Raw genomic sequence first — 23,379 nt, forward strand, 5'->3', positions numbered from 1 at the left:
TGTCAGCTGTTCAAGCTGCCAGATTTTCTAATTACTTGGCAATTCCACTTGCAGTATTTTAGTATTTTATATGTGACAACTTAGCAAAATGCTATTATGAGTACATAAATTATGAAATAAACAATAAATAATAGCAATGGACATAGTTGGCATTGCATTACGGTTAAATCCGTACATATACAATTAATATATTGTGCATTTCTATTTGGTATTTTGTTAGTTTATCAATTTTGGCCACACTGCGCGCTGTGTGTTATGCAAAAGTCGTCGTGAATTTTTGACTGGCAAATTTCCTCAATTTTCTCGATAATAACAAAGCGTAAGTATCAAAATGCAAATGTTCCAAATGTAAACATTACTTATTAATGCTATTGCAGCAGCCAAGATGGCGACGGCCGTGCCGCATGTGCCCCCTAAACAGGATTTACCACCACCCGGTGGCTACAAGAAGATTCCCTTTGCTCGTGTGCCACCCAAAAGTTACTTCACTGGTAAATCGATCCGAAGCAAGCTATAATCCTTGTTTAACTAAGCGTTTTTATGATTTGTAGGCTTTTCCATGATTGGCACCTATCTGGTGGCCACCATTGGCGGCTTGGGCATCTATTATTTGACAGCCAAAAAGGTGAAACGCGATGAGATTGAAATGCGTTCGGCCGAAAATGTGATTTTCCCACTGCTGATTGCAGAGCGTGATCGCGAATTTTTGCGTCAATTGCGTCGCAATCGTGACGAGGAAGCCGACCTCATGAAGAACGTCCCCGGCTGGGAGGTAAATACATTTCAATATTATTGAATTTCATAAAATTAACTATTGATATGCTTATGTTTTCCATAGGTGGGCACCTGGTATGGTGAGCCAGTGTACAAGACGCTGCCTGAAGATACTTTGGTATCGCCCCATTTCCGGGAGTTCTATGCACATGCCGACTGGAAATCGACAGCAAAGCGAGCCAATTTGAAGCTCTGGTCGTAAACGAAACAACTTTGGATTAGTTAATGCACCAACTATTAAAAAAGAAAACTACATTTTTTTGTTAATATAGAATTCGCCTTAAGCTCGCTCATTGTTGTTGATCATTAAAGCAAAATTGATTAATACCGAGTGGAAAAAGAAAAACAATAACAAGAAAATTGTCTGCTGGTCACATTATATATTTATTCTATTTGCATGTGCTTGGCAACGCCACGTTCAAAATTATGTGGTTGGCAATGTGTTGCGTTCTCTTTCACTCGCTCAGCTTGGCAACGCCAGTGTCGCAAAAATAGTTGGCAACAAAGCTCAGCCAAAAAGGATCACTTGCCTATGGCGTTGCCACTGTACCACATTTCTAACTGTTAGTTGCGCAGTTATTTTTGGCGGTTTTACAAGTGCAAGTGCAAGTGCAGCGTTTGAAAATTGTTTAATTGCAAAATAATCGCTGTTTTTTTGTTTCGCTTTTTTGTTTAAGTGTTCGTTTTTATTGAATTCAATCAACATCAATGAATGCATTTGTTAGCATTGTTGTATTTAGAGATTAGCGGCTATTATAATAAAAGTGTTTTTTTTTTTCGTGTGTGTGTGTGTTGGAGTTTGGTGTTTGTATTGGAAAATGTAAGTATACATTTCATACATTGAAATTAAAAGTACGTAAGCTATACATTAGAGACTGAGAGACTTATGCGCCATTTTGTTTTGTCGTTTGATGTTTTGTATTATATTGGGTTTTGTTTTTTGCCTTGATGTTGTTGTTTTTGTTTGATGTCTCGATCGAATTGCGATAACAAATTCTTATAATTATGATTACATATTTAAAAAAAAATAATTGATTGGTTTCATCTGCGGCTGCGGCTGCAGCTACCGCATCTTCTTCTTCGCTGGCAGCTGCGCATGTGTGTATGTGTGTGTGTGGGTGTATTAGGGTTCCTTTTTGTATGTTGTTGTTGGTTTTTCGTTTACCGCTGCGCTGTTGTTTTTTCTGCTTTGTCGTCAGCCAAGCTTGCGCTTTGGATTCCACAACAGCAGCTAGCATTTAGGTTCCACATCAAAGACAATTCGCTCTCCTTTGGATGCCAAACCATAAAAGACAGCTCGCATTTAAGTTCCACAAGCGCAGTTTACATGCATGTGTTAAGTTCCTCAATATGTGTGTGTGTGTGTGTGTGTGTATAAAATGAAAATTGTTTTCTTGGTTTTGTGTGGTTTTCTTTACAGTTCTAAGAGCTATAATATTTAGCTAAAACAAGGGCGTGTGTGTGTTCATGTGTGTTTGTGTTGGTATTGGGGGGCGTGGCAGCCTCTTGGGCTGCTGCTGCTGCTGATAGTGTGGCGCCTCCTACAGCTCTTCTAGCTTCTCCTCCAGCTCCTCCTGTTTAATAACAACGTAACGCATTGGCGGTGACTCTTCCTCTTCTTCATTCTGCTCTTCCTCCTCCTCTTCGTGATCGTGTTGTTTGCTCCTTTCCTTGCGACGTCGCCGCCAGCTGCCATCACGTTGCTGCCACCTCTACTTCATGTCGCGACGCCGCTTAATGCTGCCATCACAGGTTGGCAAATGACGTTGCAGGAAACCCTCGAAGACAAACTTGCGACCGCAACGCTCGCAGCTAAATTCACGCTTCTCCTCCACCTGCTGTTTGTGCTGACGCAACGCCTCCGCATTTGAATATTTGTCGCGACACGCATCGCAGGCATAGCGACGCTTCACCTGCCCCACATCGAAGACAACCGTAAAGTTCTGCGCACAGAACGAGCATGTAAACTCCTTGACGACAACCTTTTTGCCACCGTGTTGGGCGGCCAATGCTTCCGCCTCGGCCTCAAGTTTATCCTGATGCTTGTGCGAATCCATGTGTGTATTGTATTTGGATTCATCGACGAATTTGCGATAACAGCGTGTGCAACGGAACGGCTGTTCGCCCGTATGTCGCATCATATGCTCCTTGAGGTATGCCACCGAATTAAAGATTTTGCTGCACACCTTGCATTTGCGATCCTCGGCCGAGACTTCGTTGCGTTGCCGCAGACAGGCGCGCATATGGAGCTTCAATGAGCCGGCGGCGCTATAGCAATTGCCACAATTGGGGCAATAGAAGGTTTTGTTGCGCGACGATTGCGAATCGGAATCGGGACTGTGATCGATGGTGCCCTCGTACACAATCGAACCCAATTCATCATCATCCTCATCGCCATCGGCTTCCTCATCGTCCACATCATCGACTTCGCCCTCCTCGACACCGACATTATCGCCGCCATCATCCACATCCTCGTCGTCCACATCGTCATCGAGTTCATCGTGCTCGACATCGTCCACATCATGGACAACATGTTGCTGCTGCATATTGGGCACAATGTGTAGAATGGTGTGTGTGCCGTCACCTTGTTCAATGGTCTCTACCTCTTCGACGGTGCTGTTCTCCACCAGCTGTTGCAAGGTCACCGCATGCCCATGCTCATCGATGATCACTTCTTGGGCATTGGTCACAACGCCATCGACATCGTCGTCCACATCATCGATCTCCTCGTCATCGACATCGCCCTCATCGACTTCGTCGTCGTTGGTGGCATAGGCATAAGTGTATAGTTCTGTGGCGCCGGTTTCGTCTTCCACATCGGCGACCACATCTGCCACAACATCGTGTTGCTGCTGCTGCTGCTGTTGTTGTTGTTGTATGATAATTTCCTCTTTGCTCGTTGGCGTTGTGTATTTCATGCGTTTCGAGTTCATGATTGTTGTGTGTGTGTGTGTGTTTTTTGTTATGGCTGCGCGCAAAAACAAATTATATGCTAATAATATTGTTGTTGTTGTTGTGTTTTGTTAAGCGGCGTGGCGTCGCTTCGTCGTTGTCAGCGCCTCAACAACACAAAAACTTAAAAGAAAAATTCCAGCAAAAAAAAATTTGCTTGTTGTTGTTGGTGGATTTTTTTCTTTTTTTTTGCTTCCGGTTTTGCCAGGCTGCAAACATGAAAAAAAATGTTTTCGTTATTTTGGTTTTAGTTTTGTGTTGTGCCGCAAAACAAATTGTGTGGGGAGCTGGTCGTCTTACATTTGGCGCGTTGCAATTTTTCTTACAATAGTCAACACTCTTTTTTGTGGGCACCCGACGTCTTTCTTGCCACCAAGTTTTTTTTTTATTCTTTCCACTTCACACAATATCACACAATTTTCGTCGATTGTGGCAACATCGGCGATTAATGGTCACACTGGCCGTACAGCACACAGAAAATGCTGCGTAGTCTTTTTGATTTTCTGGTATATTTGTGAAATAACGTGAAGTTGGCTGCATTACACAAATGCCATGCCTACGTCATATATGCGCCGCTTACGTCACTCTCTGATCAATTACGTTAGTATAGTAAATATATGAATCAATATTTTTTTATCAAAATAAATGATATGCATTTTTTCTATATATGCTATTTAGCCACGAAAATATGCAGCTGATTATTATTTGCAGTGCTTATGGCTGGTGACAGGGTGGCAGCGCTGCCGACTATCGGCCGTTTTGTCAGGCACAACAGTTGTGCAGCTGTTGAGCGCGATGCGCGCGTTTCTTGAAATGCAGTGCTGTGAATACTGATGCAGAATTTGTAGGTTATTGTTAGCTCCATCGTTCTGCAGAGCACAACAGTTGTGAAGCTGTTGAAAACAAATCGCGCTTTGTTTGAAATTAGGTTAGACATCATTTGAAGGTGTTTAGTTTTATTAGTTGCAAATTAAGATATTTGTTTTGGGGCACAGAAGACAGTTTTAATGACAGACATGCCTACAACATTTTGCTGTTATATAGCCGCTTTTTTGGTTTCGCTACACATTTTTGTCACGTTGCCAAGCAATTTGGGTGGAAAATGTATTATCGGCTTTTAAGCCAATTCGTGTGCACTTATAAAATGCATTAATTATATATGCCTTACAGCTATTTTAAGTAATGCCATTTCAATTAAAATATATATAGAGCAAACTGTGGCGTGTTGCAATACTCACATTTTCATAATATGTATTACTGCATTTTGAATTTTCCATATTTATATTTTATTTTCACGTTGGCCCAACTCATGGCACATCTGCTGGTTACAATTATAGGCATTTTTCTGTGTTTTGTTTATACAGCACTCCTAACAGCACAGTCTGTTTTACATTAATTAACAAGCGGCGTTTTTTTTCTTCCTCGACCTTGAACCACTTACAAGGCGATCGTCGTGAATATACATGTACATTGTACATACATAACACATATAAAGAAAACTTAGATAAGTCAGCTTTCGGTCAAAACTTGCAAATATTTCCACTAACGTTCGCACATTGTTGCAATCGAGAGCGATAACTTGTTGCCAGAGGAACTTTTTGCACTTTTTCTTTATGCCCTGTAAATATTAAGATTGATTGCTTTGACTTTATTTAAATGTTTGACAATAACATTTCGATTTTCGAAGTTAAATAACCCTTTATTTTTTTGTTTTATTTATAAGATATAATTTCGTTTAAGCAATATTAAAACCAATAAGCGTAAGTAAAATACATATTAGCAACAAAAGAATTTACATATTGAATTCAATTTATTGCAAATACATATGTCATAATGTGGTTTTAGTTTATTAAACTACATTGTGGTTTTAATTGCTCTAACTTTAATAAAAGTGATTTATCAAAGGAAATGACAATATCAAATACAGAACTGTTATTCATAGTTTTCTTAGGATTTCATAATGTATAATATCTATGATGAAATCCTAAGAAAACCATGAATAACAGTTCTGTAATTGATATTGTCATTTTGATAAATCACTTTTATTAAAGTTAGAGCAATTAAAACCACAATGTAGTTTAGATATTATACACGTTATCTTAAAGCTTCGTTTGCCATAAACTTCAGCAAAGACCATGGGGCTTATCGAAATTCAATACGCCTGCCTAAGTGCATAAACTTCAGCTGTTTATAGGGTATTTCCCCCCCACACACACAGCTGGTATTGAGAAGATCGCGCGTCATCGAAAAGTTGTATATTTCACATTAGAAATGTGATGAGACAGCGTCGATGACGCGAGGAAATAATTGCATATAGAATCTATAGATATAACGAATTGCGCATTTCGTTGAAAGTGAGATAGAGAGAAAGAGATGCTAGATAATACCGTTAAGTGCTAGAGCTTAATGAAATTTTTCCAGCGTGAATTCAAGTCGGAAATTGCTTTGGAAATTTGTATCATAAACGTTGCAGTCACGTTTGCACAAATGCAAATGATTAATCTAAACAGACTCTCCGATTTGTAGACATATTATTTGTATAAATATTTATGCATGTGCATGTGTGTGTGTGTGATGTTGCGGTAGGGCCAACTTGTTTGTTATCTGTCACAGGCAATTGCATCATATGCATTTTGACGCTAGTTTGAAAGGGATAGTGTGATTGTGTGGAATGCATTCCAATATTTGCAAACATCATCCACTTGAATTTGGATTGTGAGTAATTTCAAGATTGTGTGATTGTGTCACTTGACTTGCATTGTTAGTAATTGCGAAATGTTTCCACATATAGCTATTTGAACTGGCATTATTCTAGAATGTCTGTTCAGCTCCCATTTTTTTCAGTAGCATCACATTGTTAATTTCGTTTACCTAGTCAACAACCCCTCACCTCCTCACCTGTACCTTTCTATGCTACGCGTTTAATACGTGCCAAAATGTCATTATTCATATCGAAGTGCACAGCACAAAACAAAATACAAATTGAATGGAAAGAAATGATTGGTTCTTTCAGCCCAAACTTGTAGGTTGTGGAAAGTTTTTTAATTCGCCAATTTGTTTTTTTTTTGTTTTGTCTTATTTTGAGTAATGCATGCCTTATAAGCTGTATGAATGTGTGTGTGTGAGTGTGTTTTGTTAGCTATTTAGGTTATGTTTGCTGGGCTCGGCATAATTAGCAGGGCGTTGCCAGATGGCGCCACGCAAAATCAACAAGACTTTCGTTCAAATTTGCATTTGCATGTCTTGTTGCGGTTTCTTTCTCTCCTTTCTTTCTTTCCTCCCATCTTTTGCTGTTGAGACACGTGTTGCAGTTAGTTTTGAGTTTCGATCAACTTCTTCCAGAAATTTCGTCATCAATTGCAAAACGTAATTGCATTGCTATCAATCAAAATATACAATATTCTGGAAATAATTCTATGTAATTCAATTCAAATAAGTTTTTTTGCCGGCAAAATGAGTTTATGTTTATGTGTGTGCGTGTGTGTGTAAAACGACGCTTCACAGCGAGTGGAATTTTCCATGCAATATTTCGTGTAATTGTTGACAGCAAATTTCAGTTACGGTTTTTGTTGTAGTATGCTGTTTTAACCCTTCAGTGGACGGCGAAAATTCACAATATGCATGTAAGTTACATACATACATACATATGTATGTATGTATGTATACATTATTGGTTGTCTTGCTCTAATAATTAATTGCAAACTAAAACTCTGCTAATTGCTGACCAAAGAGCTTTAGCTGCTCATAAAACTTACAACAAACCACTCCACTCACGATAATCCCCCTATGTATGAAGGCAACAACAAAATTGGCCGACCAAAACGACCCCCGGGGGCTTGCATGGGTTTAATTGCACTCTCGATGCTGCTGCCTGTGATTTTATTTTCGTTACAGTTTGTTGTTGCTGTTCTTGCTGCTGCTTTTGCTTTTGTTTTTGTATTGTGTGTGTTTTTTCTTTTGCTTTTGGTTTTTTTTGTGCTTGCGTTAATGGCATGTGAACGAATGGGAAAGAGAGAGAAAAGAAGAGCACGTCTGACAGAAGAAGCTGAAAGGGCAGATCCCAATTGTATTTGATCTGTGGACAACACAGTTGCTTGCACATCCTTTTTTCGATGGCTTCGTTGTGCTTTTTGGCTGACTTGTCCTCCTGTTTAATGTATCAGCAACAACAGCTGCATGACGGCAATTTCAATGAATTTAACGTTTTTATCTTTTTTTCACTTTGTATTTTAATTGAGTTCTCCACTTAAAGCTAGGCACAAAAAATTTGTAAGAGAATTAGCTGCATTTAAATAAATTGCTATAATAATCATAAAGCTTTTGCTGCTGCTGCCGTCAAGTTTATAGCAACAACAAAAAATAAAGAACAAAGACAATTTTGATAACCGATCGCTTTGATGTAAAAAAAAACTAGTTCCCACTGGTTTGGTTCCAAGCAAAGCTTTCGTCTCCATGCCTTATAACAAGACTGCGATGGCGAGCTGTGCAGTCTTCTTAACTGCTTGTGCGATCAACTACAACGGTCTCAATGCTCTCACCTCCTCCTCCTCCTCCTGCTCCTCCTGCGACAGGACGTGTTCCATTCCCAGTTACATTGCCATTCTGTTGCACACCGCCATTTTGTGGCTCAATGGGCGGCAGACCGACAAGCTTCTCACTCTCCCGCCACAACCAGTCGGCGGTCTCCATGTTGCGTGCCCATGGCACCAGCGGGAATCGCATGCTATCCGAATAATAATCCCCCGAAGAACCCTCCAGCGAGGGATCGAGCGCCAGGCGCAACGAAGTCTGTGCTCCTGCCTGCGGTGACTTCATGAAGTACAATGCCAGCGTTTGGATGCAGCTCTTCACCCAACCGGGTGCAACGAAATGCCGATTTAGTTCGGTGCGCACCACGCCCGGATGACAACAGTTGACGGTGACACCGCTGCCTTGCAGCAGTTTCGACAACTTCAGGGTGAAGAGAATGTTGGCCAACTTCGACTGACTGTAGGCGCCGAAGAATTTGCCATACTTGCGTTCACTCATCAGATCCTCACGATTGATGCGGCCAAACAAATGGGCCGCCGAACTGACGACCACAATGCGACTGGGCGACGCCTGCTTGAGGCGATCGAGCAGGAGATTCGTGAGCAGAAAGTGACCCAGATGATTGACGCCAAACTGCTGTTCATAGCCATCGGCAGTTAGGGAGCGTGGACAGGCCATAATGCCGGCATTATTCACCAGCAGATCGAGTCGGGTCTCCTCCGCCTTGAAGCGAGCAACGAAGTTGCGCACCGACTCCAATGATCCCAAGTCGAGGCTGCGATTGAAGAGCTGTTGGTTCTGGGTGCGATCGATGATCTCAATGCGAGCTGCCTCGCAGCGTGCGGGATCTCGACAGGCCATGTAGATCTTGGCACCACGACGCGCCAGCTCGAGGACCGTCTCCTTGCCAATGCCCGTGTTGCAGCCGGTGACGATGACCACCTTGCCATCGATGCGATTCTTTTTGCGATAGACGGGACCTTGAATGAACTTGCGCAGCAGCCACATCACTGCAAAGACGGCGAGTCCAATGAGCAGGATCAACACCAGCCAAGCCCAAATGCCACGGAAGCAGAGCGCCTTTTCGGCCGCCTCGGCGGTTGGGTCAAAAACTGTTGGCGTCGTCGTCGTGGGCGTAACAGCCTCCGACATAGCTACTTAACGCGGATTGAATGTGTGACACGATGTGTGGTTGTTGTTCTCGTCGATAACTCTACTTGATGCGACGTTTTAGGGGATATGGGAAAAGTCCTGTGAATGAAAGGAAATGATTTATGAATGAGTATGGTTGATATGGAGAAGTCGTGTAGGTGTATTGATAGTAAGAAATGCTGAATAGTTTTGTTGATCGATAACTTAGAGTTATCGATAGCACATATTTCGATAATGGTGATTGGATACATTCTTCAACAATGCAGTAAGAAAAGCTGAATAGTTTTGTTGATCGATTATTTAGAGTTATCGATAGCACTTATTTCGATAATGGCGATTGGGTACATTCTTCAACAATGCATTCGATTAATAAATGCATTCGTTCATTATTTACTGTAGGGGAAAGTGAATAACTTCGTCAAAAGCAATTTGTTTACTTTATCGGGACTTATCGATACTGTTACGTTCTAGTTAATGGTATAATCGATAACATTAGGATGCTGATCAAATTATCAATAACACATTGATGCATATTTCCATTATTGTTATAATCGATTAAGGTAATAAGCACATTATCAATTTGTTAATCTAGCACAGCTTGCGAGCAATTACATAAATTATTTGTTACTACTCGTATGCTCTAACAACTTTTGAGTTATTACGAGTTTCACACACAGTTCTTCTCAATTAGCTTGTCGATAGCTTTTAACATCTGAATGTTATGAATGAACCGAGCTGAGCCCGCGCTATTTATCGATAACATTGGAATGCGTGCACTTTCCAGCATTCTGTCAACTCTCATCGTTCACTTTCCCAAAATAAAAAAACAAAAAAACCATGTTTCAACACTTGACGTGTGTGTGTGTTTTACTTGCCAAATGCGTTTCAATATGTTTTTTTCTTTCTTTTCACCTGTCTCTCAATCTCACTCGCTGTTCGTTACACTTCCTCACGCGTTAATTTCACACTTTAGACACTGACAAAACGATGGCAAAAACTACTTGACGAATTGTTAAGCCGGCTGTCTCTCTCTCTCTCTATCTCTCTCTCACACTCTCACTTGCTCTCGCTCTTGTTTGCGATTATCTTTAGTGTTGATCTGTGGCCAAGTTAGCTGGCTGGGCTGTGATGATATTGTTGTTCACTGTTTGCGCGATCTTAACCAACTGAAACTAACTGTGGCTCCCGAATGCTCCACCTGAGCCGCCGCTAACACGTCCAAAATAACCTGAATACCAATCGCTTGTTGTTGTTGCTGCTGCTGCTTTTGTTGTAATGCGGCGTCGACGTTGCCGCCATTTGGCGTCTGTTATTAACATAACTTTATGCATGTGCATGCGTTGACGTTGACGTTGGCGTTGGCGTCGACGTCGGCCTCGACATCAGCGTCGCGCGGGCTTGCTTGACACACATACACATGTACAATGTTCACACACGTAAACACACACACACACACTCACACATTGACAAGCCTGCCTGTCATTCCCATTTACGAAGCGGCCGCTGTCGCTGCTGCCTCTGCTGGCTTTAATTTCTTTTTCTTTTTTTACTTCTCTCGAATTTTGTTTTCGACTTTCACTTTAACGTGCTTTTCTTTCTCGCTTCGCTGCCGGCGTCGCTGCCATTGGATAATTTAACTTGCATTCTGTCTTCTTCTTGCTCTTCTGTTTTTGTTTTGATTGTTGTTGCCGCCGATTTCCCATTCTCCTCTCTTCGCATCTCTCCCTCACTCTCTCTCTCTCTCCGAGTCTCTCAGTGTCTTCTTCGGCTCTTAACGCACTTAAAGCGACTTGGAACAACAAAGTTTTTGAACCCAAGCTATGGGAACAAACTTCAAGAGTTTCGCATTTCAGTTTTTCTGTTTAAAGGATTTTTGCCAGAAGTCAAGAACTTTTGGCTATTCCACTTGGATTTCAAAGAACTTCAAAGTGCACAAAAAGTAAAGATACAGTTTTTTATTTAGCTGAACACTTTTTGGAAGAACAAACAAAATGTTTAAAACTCTAGGGTATTTCACTGGGATTGCAAATCAAAAGTTGTTAAACGAGCAGACAAAACATAAATTGAATTTTCGTTGGAGACAACAGATTTGAAAACATTTTAAGTCATTTAAGACTTTAACACTCATCATGAGGCAAATAAAATATAAGTAAGCTTTGGGTTCAACAGCAAAGTTCAAGAACTTAATATAAAATCATATTTATTATCATTTTTTAAAATGGGATATTTAAAACAACTATTGTATGCATAACTAGGGAATTCAATAGGCATCGAGGTTGTGAGAAAATGTTTTTACAATTCAATTTTTACATTAGTCGGTTTATCATCAAGACCAAAGTCCTCAATTGGAACTGAACGTTGAGGAAATCACTAGGATGGGTCTCTTGTTCCTCTATCAAGTGCCAGTTAACGGTCGCTCGCCATCAATTAGCCTTTCTACTAAACTATTATTCACTGACGACGACCGTCTTAATTGATTCATCATCATCATCATCACGTGCTGTCGACTGTTCAACGTTGTGCGCCAGTCCCACCAGCCTCTCGCTCTCCCCCCACAGCCAATTGGCCGTCTTTTCGTCACGTGCCCACGGCACCAGCGGAAACCGCCTGCTGTCCGCATAATAATCCCCCGAGCAAGCCTCCAGCGATGGATCAAGTGCGAGACGCAAAGTAGTCTGAGCTCCAGCTCGCAGGGATTTCACGAAATACAGAGAGACAATGCTGAGCAGACCGAGAAACCAGCGAGGTGCGCGAAAATGACGATTCAGATCGGAACGCACCAATCCCGGATGCAAACAGTTGACGGTAACCCCGGTGCCCTGAAGCATCGTGGACAATTTGCGGGTAAAGAGGATGTTGGCCAACTTGGAGCGACTGTATGCGCCAAAGAACTTGCCATACCTGCGTTCGCTCATCAGATCCTCACGATCGATGTGGCCAAACAAATGGGCCGCCGAACTGACGACCACAATGCGACTAGGCGCCGCTTTTTTCAGATGGTCGAGCAGGAGATTCGTGAGCAGAAAGTGACCCAGATGATTAACGCCAAACTGCTGTTCATAGCCATCGGCAGTTAGGGAGCGTGGACAGGCCATAATGCCGGCATTATTCACCAGCAGATCGAGTCGGGTCTCCTCCGCCTTGAAGCGAGCAACGAAGTTGCGCACCGACTCCAATGATCCCAAGTCGAGGCTGCGATTGAAGAGCTGTTGGTTCTGGGTGCGATCGATGATCTCAATGCGAGCTGCCTCGCAGCGTGCGGGATCTCGACAGGCCATGTAGATCTTGGCACCACGACGCGCCAGCTCGAGGACCGTCTCCTTGCCAATGCCTGTGTTGCAGCCGGTGACGATGACCACTTTGCCATCGATGCGATTCTTTTTGCGATAGAATGGTCCTTCAATGAATTTTCGTAGCAGCCACAAAATCAACGCAATAAGTAGCGTTGTCAATATGACCGGCACAATTGTGGCCCAAATACCTCGTAGACCGAATATATTTCGGTTGGGTTTATCATTGATTGAATCCATTTGTGATGTACTGATTAAGCGAATATCAAGTCATTGTTTTAGGCATTTGGCGCCCAACGTACGTTGTCAACAGTAAACCTGAAATACTTTCCTGTCTCTTCGACTTCCGTTTGAGCTCAGACTACTTGAACTTTGTCGCTTTTCCCGCTTTTATAGCACTTGATTTGCACTGATTCACAGACAACATTTTAATGGCTTTTGGGGATTTTATTTACGGAAATTGTTTAAAACTGTAGCAGGTGTCAAGGATTTCACGATTAGGGAGAAAATTATGGGAGTCCTTGTGACATTTGCGTGCCAACGAAATTATGATTTGGGTTCAAGTTAATTAATAAACAACTTAAGAGTGCAAAGTAAACTTATTTATGCAAATTATATGGAAAGGTTCGAGGAAAAAAGCCGCCCGTCGTTTATCTAAGATTCTATGTTTTAACGTTTTACATACTTTGTATCAATTTGAGCTAGTTTTGGCGGCAATGTCCTTGGATCCTTATTGTTGAAAATGAAATGAAAATGAAAAAGGATGTCGCAAACAATGGGGAAATCCGTTAAAATACAAAATCAATAAAGCCGTCATAATCCATGAAACGCGCGACCACAGTTGAATGTCCTTGACACAGGCAGGCAGGCAAGCAGGCGAATGCGACCGCAGGACATCGAAAGCGACAGCTGCAGGGACAAGGACAGGGGAAAGGACATATCATCTTTTTTACCGAGAATTTCGACGCTGTCTGTCGCCAATGTGGCTGACGTGAGTTTCGGCATGTCTCCAGCTTCTGTGCAGAGAGCATCAAGAGAGCAAGCCTAAGAAGAGAGGGAGAGAGAGCGCGTACGAGAGAGCGGGAGAGTTGCGCGTAATGGCAACTTTGACTAGGTCAGGATAACTAAGGCGTGTTCGTGTTCTACGTGTTGTTGCTGCTGTTAAATCGATGAGACTGTCATGAAGCAACCCCGTTTGTAGTTAACTCGTAACCAGTCACATTCCCATGCTCAAATGTCGCTCTCGCTTCCCGCTTCCCACTTCCCCACTTCGCCGCCTCAGAGAACTCATGCACAAGTTCATTGTTTTTTTTTTTGTTCTGGAGCAAGGCGAGTTTTGGGAATTTTCCATAGCATGATTTGATTTTCATGACGCTTTCAACAGCATGCGCTGCTGTTGCTGCACCTTGGGCAGCATTGACAGTTGTTGACCCCAAAAAATATATACATATTTATAAAATGCTAAGAATTGTGTTGAGTGCTTTGCTATCGACCAAACAAGCGATTAAGCAATTAGCATAGCAGTAAATCGTAATAAGATGTAATTAATAACTAAGTAACACATTTATGCGAGTAATAATGTTAGCTTATTAAACTGTACAAACGCTGGGTTATTGTTCAAGTACGTCAACAATTCTCGCGTTGAACTTATGAGTAATTAGGTTATATTTTCTAGTCTTGATTTTAACGTATTTTTGTTTGCAATAATTGTTGCATTTATCACAATTTTCTTCTTTATTAAATGCAGGGAATTAAGTTTGAAAAATATCATACGAAATACCTTTAACTGGTTATTTATTGAATAAAATGAACTTTTATTTTGCTTACAGATGGAATACAATCTTATCACGCACGCTGAGCCATCAGAAGGTATGTAGTTATCGATGTATTTAATCTTTTATATATTTCTTAAGATATCTATTTTAAGAAAAAGCTACACTATGCAATGAATTGACAATTTTTTAATTAACTTGCAAGCTTTATCTTTATCTAAAGTAAACTAAAAACTTTGGATTGTAAATACATATTTTTAAAACAACTTTCGTAAGAATTGTAGCCTCGTGGCTCGTAACAATTGAAAATTCAGTTAGTTTGGTTAGAAAATTTTGTACAAATGCAGAAAGTAGAAATTTCGAGAAATCTCTTGTTTTCGTAAAGCCTTGTGTGAAAATTACAGCCTTGCAGCTCTTACCACTTGAAAGTTTAGTCAGAAATCTTTTGCTTTTATTATGTCTTATGTAAAAATTGCAGCCTTGCAGCTCTTACCACTTGAAAGTTCATTCAGTCAGGATATAGAATTTTTAATAAATACATAAAAAAAGTAAAGTTGTTTTCGTAAACAATGTTGGGTATAAATTTCAGACTCACGGCTCTTACCGCTTTAAAGTTCAGTCAGTTAGGATAGAGAATTTTATCTAAATACGGAAAGTACAAATGACTGTTACGAAATCTCTCAACATTGGGTATAAATTACAGCCTCGCAGCTCTTACCGCTGGATTTTTCATATTCTCAAAATGAAATCGTTTATCTTTGCCACTGTATCGGCAACTGACTCCTACGTTAATGCCCTGTTTTTTTGAGTAAGTGCTCGCCTGCATATATCCTTGTGCTTTCCTTTTTATCCTGATTGTTTGCATTGCACTTAAGTGTACTTTAGCACGAGTCTGTTGGCATTGCACGATAATTTGCTAATGTTCCCTTTAGCATCCCAAGGGAAGCTTTTCATTCGATGGTCACGTGTAATGTGTTCGAGTTTGTTTTTTGTTGTCGTCCTAATCCGCTTTGCAGCGTTGAACGACTCGATCCGTCTTCGCCCCTGCCCCCGACCCCTCCCTTTACATTTAGTAATTGTGTTTGCCTCTCTTTTTTTTGCGTTATGTGACGTCAATGCAAATTGGCGGACGTCGGAATGTTGAACACGTTCCACAGTCACAAACTATGTTGAGATTTAATTTTTTGTTTTTTTGTTTTTTTCTTTTTTTGTTTACTGTTGTTCTCTGTTTTCATGTTTTTCTATTTTGTTGTTTTTTTTTGGCAGCTGCTGCCGTTTCACCTTGATCTTTAGCCGATCTCTGTAAACAACAATTAAAGCAAATGCCAAACAAACTTATGTTGCTTTTGGAAATTTTACAATTTAAAATTTTAATTTTTTTATAGTAATTTTGTCTTTAATTGCAAGTGGATCACAAGTGTCCATATTTTTCTCAGCTCCTTTTCTTTTTGTAATTGCTCCCAGATGGACAGAAATTGAACTTCGCACTCACAGCATGGACAAATGCAATGCAATACAAATACAACTGTGCTGTACTCTTAACAATGCAACGATGTCGTCACTAATTAAACAAAGGCATGTGAGCCTTAAGAGAGCGGCGACTGCAAGAGAGAGAGAGAGAGAGCGAAAGAATGCAGAGTGTGGGAGCTGAGCTTAAGGTGCGAGAGAGGGAAGGGGTCAGCTGTTGTCTCAGATGTCAGTGGCCGCGCCGGTGTGCGTGTGTGTGTGTGAGTGCGAAGTGCAATTTGCTGTTTTCTTTTCTTTTTGCTTGCAAAGACATTTCCTTTGTTATCGAAACGGGATAAAACAAGAAATTGTTCATCAATTCATAATTGAACGAGGCACGCGCAACACATTCATGTGCTTCAACGGCACCGCGTTGTGTTTGTGGATGGGGAAGCGGAAGGGGGAAGAGAGAGCTGAATGAAATATCGATGACTGTTGTTGTGTGATTCCAATGAAAACCTGTTGCCGTTGTTGTCGTTACTGTTGTTGTTGTTGTTGCCTCGCATAAACATCAAACACAACAAAAGCTGCGGTCGTAAATTAGCAAATAGAACTGAAGCAACTCAAATGTAACAATAACAACTACGACAACAACAGCAACTACAATTCTTAACCCGTGTCAAGGCCAACCCAATTTGTTAGTGTGCAAGCGAGAGCGAGAGAGCATGCCAGTGAAGTGTCAAAGAAGAATGGAAAAAGTCAATGTTGCGGATGTTCATAGAAGGGGAGCGGGAGGTTGAAAGGCTAAGTCAATTGGCCGTCATTGTGCAAATGTGTGTGTGCGCTCTCTTTCTTTCTCTGCCGTTCTCGTGCGACAGCTGCAATAGATCTGCACACACACACGGGCGCACATGCACATATGATATAACGTGTTGTTGTAGCGAATGGATTGCAGATTGCATTAGACGCATTCGATTTGGCAGCCATTTGATGGAGCATGAAAAGTGTGACTCGATGCAGCCATATAAAATCATTCGCTGTCCATGCTTGCATAACTTTTGCATTTCTCGCGTCGATCGTTATGAAATCGTTCAAGTGTTTTTTTTTTTAGAACCTATTTTCGACTCGAAACTTTTGTTGAAATTTAAATTTGCATTTGAGGAAATTGCGTGAGTCACAAGCTTCAGTGAAGCATGCAACATGCCAATTTCAATTGATTTGCGAGCGTCAAACGCACAACGCTTTCCATCAATCATTCAATTTATTGAACACGCCCGCTGTAAATCAAAGAAGTTTTTATATAGCAACCATATATATGGTGTAATAATGTACTTATGAAGAGGTTATATGCATTTAGTGACAATCGAAAAATATTATGTGGTGTTAATACAAATTTTAGATTATGGGACAACAAAATTTGTTTATAATAATATAGCAAAAGTCAAACACACTCGACTTATTTTGTTTAATGCGTATCTAAGTAACCTATTTTTCCATAACTTTATATTTAAAAGTGATATATATCATTTTAACGGCGAAATATAAAGAATTAATCATATTGAAGACAAAAGATTTAGCTCTTATTGAAAATATGGTTTCAGTCTAAGAAATACAAGAAAGTTTTTTTGTTCCATAATTTAAAATACTTAAATAACTTACCTATCCTAAAATATTTTGAATTACGAGAAATTTTTTCAGAGCAAAATATACAGAAATAATCAGCTTGAAGACATTATTAATATAAATATATACAGAAATAATCAGCTTGAAGACATTATTAATATAAATATATATATTATGATTTCAATCTGCAATGACAAAAATGCCTAACGGGTATCTCAATAGTCGAGTCGACTCGCCTGCAGCTGTCTTACTTATTTGCCATGACATTCAACGTATATATCCATCTAACTATCGCATCTAGTATCTCTGGCATATCTTTCGATCGATGATCAACTGCGTAGCAGCAGTTTATTGTCATGTGAAATTGAAAATATGCCGCACGCCTTGACGAAACTGCTTCGAACCGGTTTTTTCGGTTCCATTAACAACAGCGAAGAGAGTCCATGACGAACGATAAGAATCCCATTCACAGATAATATTCGCAAAATATTCTCCAATAACTATCTACCATCTATTGCGCTTTTTTTTTTTTAGTTTAGTTTGTTTTGTTTGCTTGTTTGTTTATCTATCGCTATGTTTATTTTGTTATTGTTAATAGTGCACATTGCACTTGTTGTGACTAATTGAAAGCCAACAAAAAGAAGAAGAAGAAGAATTCTACAAACTGCAGAGAGGAAAGTCCAATGATCAGTTTTTGTCTTTACTCTTTTTCTTCTTTAGTCTATTTTTAACATTGAGATTCATTTATATGACAATTAATGCTGTCTACATTTTCGGTTCTTAAATTGTTTCTATTTCTTTTTTTTTTTGGCACACTTTAATTTAAATTGAATTGCGACTGTCGATTGAACACGGAAATCGTTGAAGAACGGGAATATTCACTACGCTTCTGTATAATTGAGATAGGGGATAACACCTCTATTTATTTTTTGCTTGTAGTTCACTTAAACACCTGTGAAATCAATCATTTGTTCGATTGTCGCACAAATATTTCACTGATTGTCAGCCTTAATTGCCTTAATAGTTTTCCAATTCGAAATTGGGTCATTCAAACGACGCACAGCAACCTTGACATGAATATGAAAATAACATTTATAAATGTTTGAGGCACCTTTTAGATGTAGCGTCTTCAGCCACTCAATTCTGACTAATCCGAACTAAACTAATCGGATCTTATCAGCTTAGCATAAGCCAAGCCAGTGAAGCTTTAATATTGCATTTATTTGCTTTGAGTCTAAGCTTTTCAGAGACACTCGATGAGGTCAAATGTTATCAGGCCAATGACAACAACAAACAAACCGAATATTTGCATTGCTCTTATTAAAGCGAGAGCTTCTTACTATGCATGTTAATCAAATATAGAGAGCAAAAACCCAAAAACTACAACAAAGTCCTTGAACACATTTGTTAACAAAAAAATAAAGAAATAAGTACTTCCAATCAATTATTAAATGACCAAATACTCAGTAAATTTAAGGCAAATATGGGAAAAAGTTTAATACTGAGCAAAAACCTTTAAATAACGCAATTTTATTAAATTTATTATTATTTTATTAGTTGTTTTACGATAGTTTTTAATTTTTTTTTTAATCTATTAAGTAAAATAAAAAGTAAAGATAGAAAAGTTTGAAGCAAATTGCAATTTGTTTTAGTTGATATATAAAAAAAGTTTTTATTTTTAGATTTTTGTCTTGAAATAAAACATAAAATTTTTCAATTGTTTCAATTTATAAAATAAAATTAAAAAAAGGGAAAGAAAAGTTGAAAGAAAATTGCAATTTGATTTAGTTGATATATAAAAAATGTTTTTTTTTAGTAGGTAAATAGGTAAAGAAAAGTTTTATGAAAATGGCCTTTGTTTTATCAAAAGTATTTTCTTTTTAGTTTTTTGTCTTAAATTTTAATTTTCCAATTTATAACATTTAAAAAAAAATTAAATCATATAAAGAAATGTTTGAACAAAATTGCAATTTGTCTTACCTAATTACAGCAATGAAAAATGAATTTGAAGTGTTTCCAAGAGTTCGAAATCGTTTAAATAACGTAATTTAAGTACAATTTATGAAATAAAGTATTAGATATTTAGTTTGTTTCAATCTATAAATCAAAATAAAAAGTAAAGTAGCGAAGGGAGAGTTTGAAGAAATTTGTAATTTGTTTTTCTTGATTATATTTAACTTCAATTAATCAATGCAAAGAATGAGATCGAAAACTTTTAAATACCGTAATGTAAGTAAAAAGTTGATTTTTAAATCATAAAAATAAAGTAGGTAAAGAAATGAAGAAAATTGCAATTTGTTTAATTTTATTGTATTTTACTTCAATTGATCAATTGCAAAGTGAATTTGAAATGATGATTCGAAGAGTTCGTTGTGCATACCCGCTTAGATGCGACCGGATTTTACAGGGTATTGCGTGCATGTCAAAGGCAAGCACACTTGACGCTGTATTTTGTTGCTTATTTGTTTTGCTGTTGTCATTGCTATTGATTTTCCTGCTGCGGTGCTGCTTTTTGTTTTTCCGCATGCCACAAGAAAATGGCACAACCCATTTTGTGGGTGGTGGGGGGTGAAAACGGGAGGCGGCTGAATGTGCTTTCCTTTTTTTTTTTGTTTTTCTTTTTTTTTTGATGAGGCGCCCAACGCAATTTCTGCGCATTTGGCATGCAATGCATTTGGATTACCCAACCCTAGACATCAGAGCCTCTCTCTCCCCCTCTCCCTCTCTCTCTCCCTCTCTTTCCCCCCTTTGCGTGTTGACGTTGCAAGAAAATTGTAGATTAAGAGGTTTTCACATATATCATTTTTTCGTTTTTAATAGGTTTTTTTCTCATTTGTTGTCGGTGTTTTTTTTTTGTTTTGTTTTGTTTTGTTTTGTGTATGCTTTGTGTTTTTATAAAATTTAATAACTAATCACTAACAAATTTAGTTACATACAATTAAGTAGAAACCAAAAAAAAAAAATATATATATATATATTTTATTAATAATATTTGTAATAATAATGATAATGATAATCATAATAATAATAAGTAGGTACAAATGTTTCTTTTAAATTTTAGTTGAACATTTTATAAAAAAATGTATATATATATATATTGTATATTCAATAATAATGTTCAAGTCTGTTTGTCAGCTCTTTTTGTGGTTGTTGATCGCAATGCGCTATATATGTATATAGTACTATATATGATATATGTATATATATATATAGATGTGATATACAATATATATTGTCATTAAATTGCGCTTAACTTACGTTCGTCAAATTCTTTATTGAATCATTTTTTTGTTTCATTTTGTTATTTTTAGTGTCTTTTGCTACTATTTTTGTGTGTGTTTTCTTTAGTTATGTATTTTTGTTTTTCAGTTTGTTGTACAATGCAATTGGCAGTTGCAAATTTGTCTCAATTGTTTTGTTTTGTGTTTTTTTTTCTTTTTGGTTCTGCTTTTTCTATGGTTTCTCGATGTGTATGACGAGTATGTGTGTGTGTGTGTGTGTGTCTGTCTGTGGGGGTGTGTGTGTGTGGAAGCCTTTTAGTATATGTAAAAAGTACAATACATGTATAAATATTCTTGTGTATATATATATTGTTAACTAATACAATATTTATATATATTTAGATGTATATATAATTAGATCTGTTTTCAAATATATGTACGTATATTACGCTGAGAAGCAAAAAGAGGGAATTTAACTTATGTAAAGCATAAACATACAATATAAATAAAAGGAAAACAAAAAAGTAAAAACATTTCGCAAACAGCTGCCAACTTATTCAACATTCTTACAATAGAAAATGTCCGCTAGATGTCGCTCTTCGTTCGCCCTCGCCGTCGTCGTCGTCATCGACGCTCTCGCTTTTTTTTTTTTTTTGTTGCTGTAACCGTTCAGTTTTTGCGCCTTGCACTGGAAATAAGTGCTGCGCGCTTCGCTGCTTTCGTTCGGTTGCAGCAGCCAGTTACTGCATTCTGACACTCGTGAGTTCCATTCCCATGTCATTCCATCCAAAAATTGGAAAGACGCCTGCGCAGCGCCCTCTATTGGTTTGGTTGTTCTTAGCCAGGCGATGAAGTTGTGCGACGCAGACGCAGCTTCAAACGATTTAGACTGCTGCCGCTGCTGCAGCGGCGTCGACAGCGACGGATGGCATAGGGACTGCTTGCAGTTAGCTGCTCAGCGCTGCCACCGCCACCGCCGCCGAGGTCATTAAAGTCCAGTTCAACACCAACGACGCCAACGTCGACGGCGGGTGCGCCTGCTAATGCTTGGCAGCAGCGACGCAGGCGTCGACTTAAGCGGCTGACGACGCTGCGCGAACGTTGCGGCTGCCAATTATCGTTGTAGTTGTTGTTGTTGTTGTGGTTGTTGTTGCTACTGCTGCTGCTGACGTTGTTGTTGCTGTTGTAGTTATTGTTGTAGTTGGTGTTGCTGTTGTTGTTGCTGCTGTTGCTGTTTGTGTGTGTGACCTGTTCTCATGATCGCTTGCCATTATCCTTGCGAAAGGATTTACGCAGCTTGTCGACCAAACGCAAATGGAATTTCGTATAATCATTGTTGCTCTGTTGTTGTTGTTGCTGCTGCTGTTGTTGTTGCTGCTGCTGCTGCTGTTGCGCCGCTGCCGACTGCGCTGCTGCTTGCATTGCCGCTTGGCGTTCCAACGCCGATGCAGTTTGCGTGCGACTTGGCGGACTTGAACGCGTCGGCGACATCATCTGCAGCTGCAGTTGCGACATTTGCAGCGAGGAGCCGCCTTGCGAGCAGCGCGATGCGTTGCGTGTGAAACCGCGCGAACTGTGACTGCGCTGCCCACAGCCAAATTGTCCATGTGACGGCGAGGTGGCAAAACTTTCCGATTTGCATTCGGACACCTTGCGACGTCGCTGCTGGTGCTGCTGCTGCGACGCTGGGGCGCTGGCAGCGCCGCCGACGATGCCGCCGCCGCCGCCGCCACTGCTTGCATTTGAGCACTCGGATGTTTTGCGTGAACGTGAACGTGTATCCTTATAGATATCGTAATTGTTTTTCATCACCGGCATCATGAAAGCCATTTTTATGTTTTTGTTATGTTTTTGCTTTCTTTGGTCGTTACGCACAAAATAAAAATGCCAAACAATAAGCGCACAAAGTATCAACAATGTTAAATTGTTTCTCGATGTTTCTGTGTTTCGTCGTTGTTGCAGTATTTAGCCGCTACGTGTCGCACTTGTTAAACTCGACGCACACACACACACACATGCACACGCGCGCAACACCGCAAAAAAAAATATATATAAAAGTGCATTCAACAATCAAGCGAAATTGAATTTCGTTTTGGTTTTTTGCTTTGTTTTATTTTATTTTTTCGCAAGCACGAGAGCCACTGCACGTCTGTTCGCTGCAACTGCTGAATTGTATTTGAATTTGTGATTTGAAGTGAAACGTTGGGTTGCCCGCCGCCGCAAAAAAACACATACGCGCGAACGCACGCACACAAACGCAAACAAAGAGACGACGAAATATTAGCGGGTATCGCGCTCTCTCACGTGACGTCACCAAATTACACTGTGTGTTTCAGAGAGTGGCCGCAAGAGAGCGTTACAGCGGGTGTGTGTGTGCGAGGGAAGATAAATGTGCTTGCTTTTGCTGCTGAAGTTAACGATATTGATAATCAATAAAAAGAACTTTGTAATTAAAAACGAAATTGTAAATGATGAAATAAATGCAAAATTTATGCAAGAAGTTATTTAAAAATTGAAGAGCAATAATAACAGGAGCAAAACTAAATTAATATTTACGATATTGCATTGCGATATATAAAATAATAAAGTGATCATAAATCGAACATATTAATACTTACT

The 23,379-nt window shown here is 39.5% G+C and overlaps 5 protein-coding genes across 9 annotated transcripts; 1 reads left to right on the forward strand and 4 right to left on the reverse strand.

The window, feature by feature from the left end:
- The first annotated feature begins 161 nt into the window (after positions 1-161).
- On the forward strand, positions 162-1,101 carry LOC133847457 (NADH dehydrogenase [ubiquinone] 1 alpha subcomplex subunit 13). 2 transcript variants are annotated; one of them, XM_062282510.1, is made up of 4 exons: positions 162-319; positions 378-491; positions 552-772; positions 839-1,101. In XM_062282510.1, the coding sequence occupies exons 2-4, from the start codon at positions 386-388 to the stop codon at positions 974-976; spliced, it is 465 nt and encodes a 154-aa protein (XP_062138494.1). In that variant the 5' UTR covers positions 162-319; positions 378-385; the 3' UTR covers positions 977-1,101. The 2 variants fall into 2 exon arrangements, with proteins under 2 accessions (XP_062138494.1, XP_062138495.1); XM_062282511.1 differs by having other exon boundaries at positions 199-319; positions 381-491.
- An 841-nt stretch (positions 1,102-1,942) lies between these two features.
- LOC133847449 (zinc finger E-box-binding homeobox 1) lies at positions 1,943-4,188 on the reverse strand. 2 transcript variants are annotated; one of them, XR_009895166.1, is made up of 3 exons: positions 4,027-4,188; positions 2,069-3,935; positions 1,943-2,038 (listed from the first exon to the last, which is right to left on the reverse strand). XR_009895166.1 is itself a non-coding variant. In XM_062282499.1 (2 exons), the coding sequence occupies exon 2, from the start codon at positions 3,705-3,707 to the stop codon at positions 2,487-2,489; it is 1,221 nt and encodes a 406-aa protein (XP_062138483.1). In that variant the 5' UTR covers positions 3,708-3,935; positions 4,027-4,188; the 3' UTR covers positions 1,943-2,486. The 2 variants fall into 2 exon arrangements, 1 of the variants encoding a protein (XP_062138483.1); XM_062282499.1 differs by having other exon boundaries at positions 1,943-3,935.
- A 3,743-nt stretch (positions 4,189-7,931) lies between these two features.
- LOC133847450 (retinol dehydrogenase 12) lies at positions 7,932-11,457 on the reverse strand. 3 transcript variants are annotated; one of them, XM_062282503.1, is made up of 2 exons: positions 10,869-11,457; positions 7,932-9,507 (listed from the first exon to the last, which is right to left on the reverse strand). In XM_062282503.1, the coding sequence occupies exon 2, from the start codon at positions 9,406-9,408 to the stop codon at positions 8,221-8,223; it is 1,188 nt and encodes a 395-aa protein (XP_062138487.1). In that variant the 5' UTR covers positions 9,409-9,507; positions 10,869-11,457; the 3' UTR covers positions 7,932-8,220. The 3 variants fall into 3 exon arrangements, with proteins under 3 accessions (XP_062138487.1, XP_062138484.1, XP_062138485.1); XM_062282500.1 differs by lacking the exon at positions 10,869-11,457 and adding an exon at positions 10,321-10,579; XM_062282501.1 differs by lacking the exon at positions 10,869-11,457 and adding an exon at positions 10,284-10,579.
- A 175-nt stretch (positions 11,458-11,632) lies between these two features.
- On the reverse strand, positions 11,633-14,383 carry LOC133847453 (retinol dehydrogenase 12-like). The gene has a single exon (XM_062282505.1). The coding sequence runs from the start codon at positions 12,936-12,938 to the stop codon at positions 11,856-11,858; it is 1,083 nt and encodes a 360-aa protein (XP_062138489.1). The 5' UTR covers positions 12,939-14,383; the 3' UTR covers positions 11,633-11,855.
- Positions 14,384-20,949: 6,566 nt separating this feature from the next.
- Positions 20,950-22,941, reverse strand: LOC133847456 (uncharacterized protein DDB_G0283357). The gene has a single exon (XM_062282509.1). The coding sequence runs from the start codon at positions 22,588-22,590 to the stop codon at positions 22,015-22,017; it is 576 nt and encodes a 191-aa protein (XP_062138493.1). The 5' UTR covers positions 22,591-22,941; the 3' UTR covers positions 20,950-22,014.
- Between the last annotated feature and the right edge of the window lie 438 nt (positions 22,942-23,379).

The sequence above is a fragment of the Drosophila sulfurigaster genome, chromosome X (assembly GCF_023558435.1).
Source record: "Drosophila sulfurigaster albostrigata strain 15112-1811.04 chromosome X, ASM2355843v2, whole genome shotgun sequence".
Lineage (NCBI taxonomy): Eukaryota > Metazoa > Arthropoda > Insecta > Diptera > Drosophilidae > Drosophila > Drosophila sulfurigaster.

Coding starts and splice junctions, on each gene's coding strand:
- LOC133847457 (XM_062282510.1), top strand. CDS start 386: ATGGCGACGGCCGTGCCGCATGTGCCCCCTAAACAGGATTTACCACCA. Junction 492..551: donor ACCCAAAAGTTACTTCACTG/GTAAATCGATCC, acceptor TATGATTTGTAG/GCTTTTCCATGATTGGCACC. Junction 773..838: donor AGAACGTCCCCGGCTGGGAG/GTAAATACATTT, acceptor TGTTTTCCATAG/GTGGGCACCTGGTATGGTGA.
- LOC133847449 (XM_062282499.1), bottom strand. CDS start 3,707: ATGAACTCGAAACGCATGAAATACACAACGCCAACGAGCAAAGAGGAA.
- LOC133847450 (XM_062282503.1), bottom strand. CDS start 9,408: ATGTCGGAGGCTGTTACGCCCACGACGACGACGCCAACAGTTTTTGAC.
- LOC133847453 (XM_062282505.1), bottom strand. CDS start 12,938: ATGGATTCAATCAATGATAAACCCAACCGAAATATATTCGGTCTACGA.
- LOC133847456 (XM_062282509.1), bottom strand. CDS start 22,590: ATGGCTTTCATGATGCCGGTGATGAAAAACAATTACGATATCTATAAG.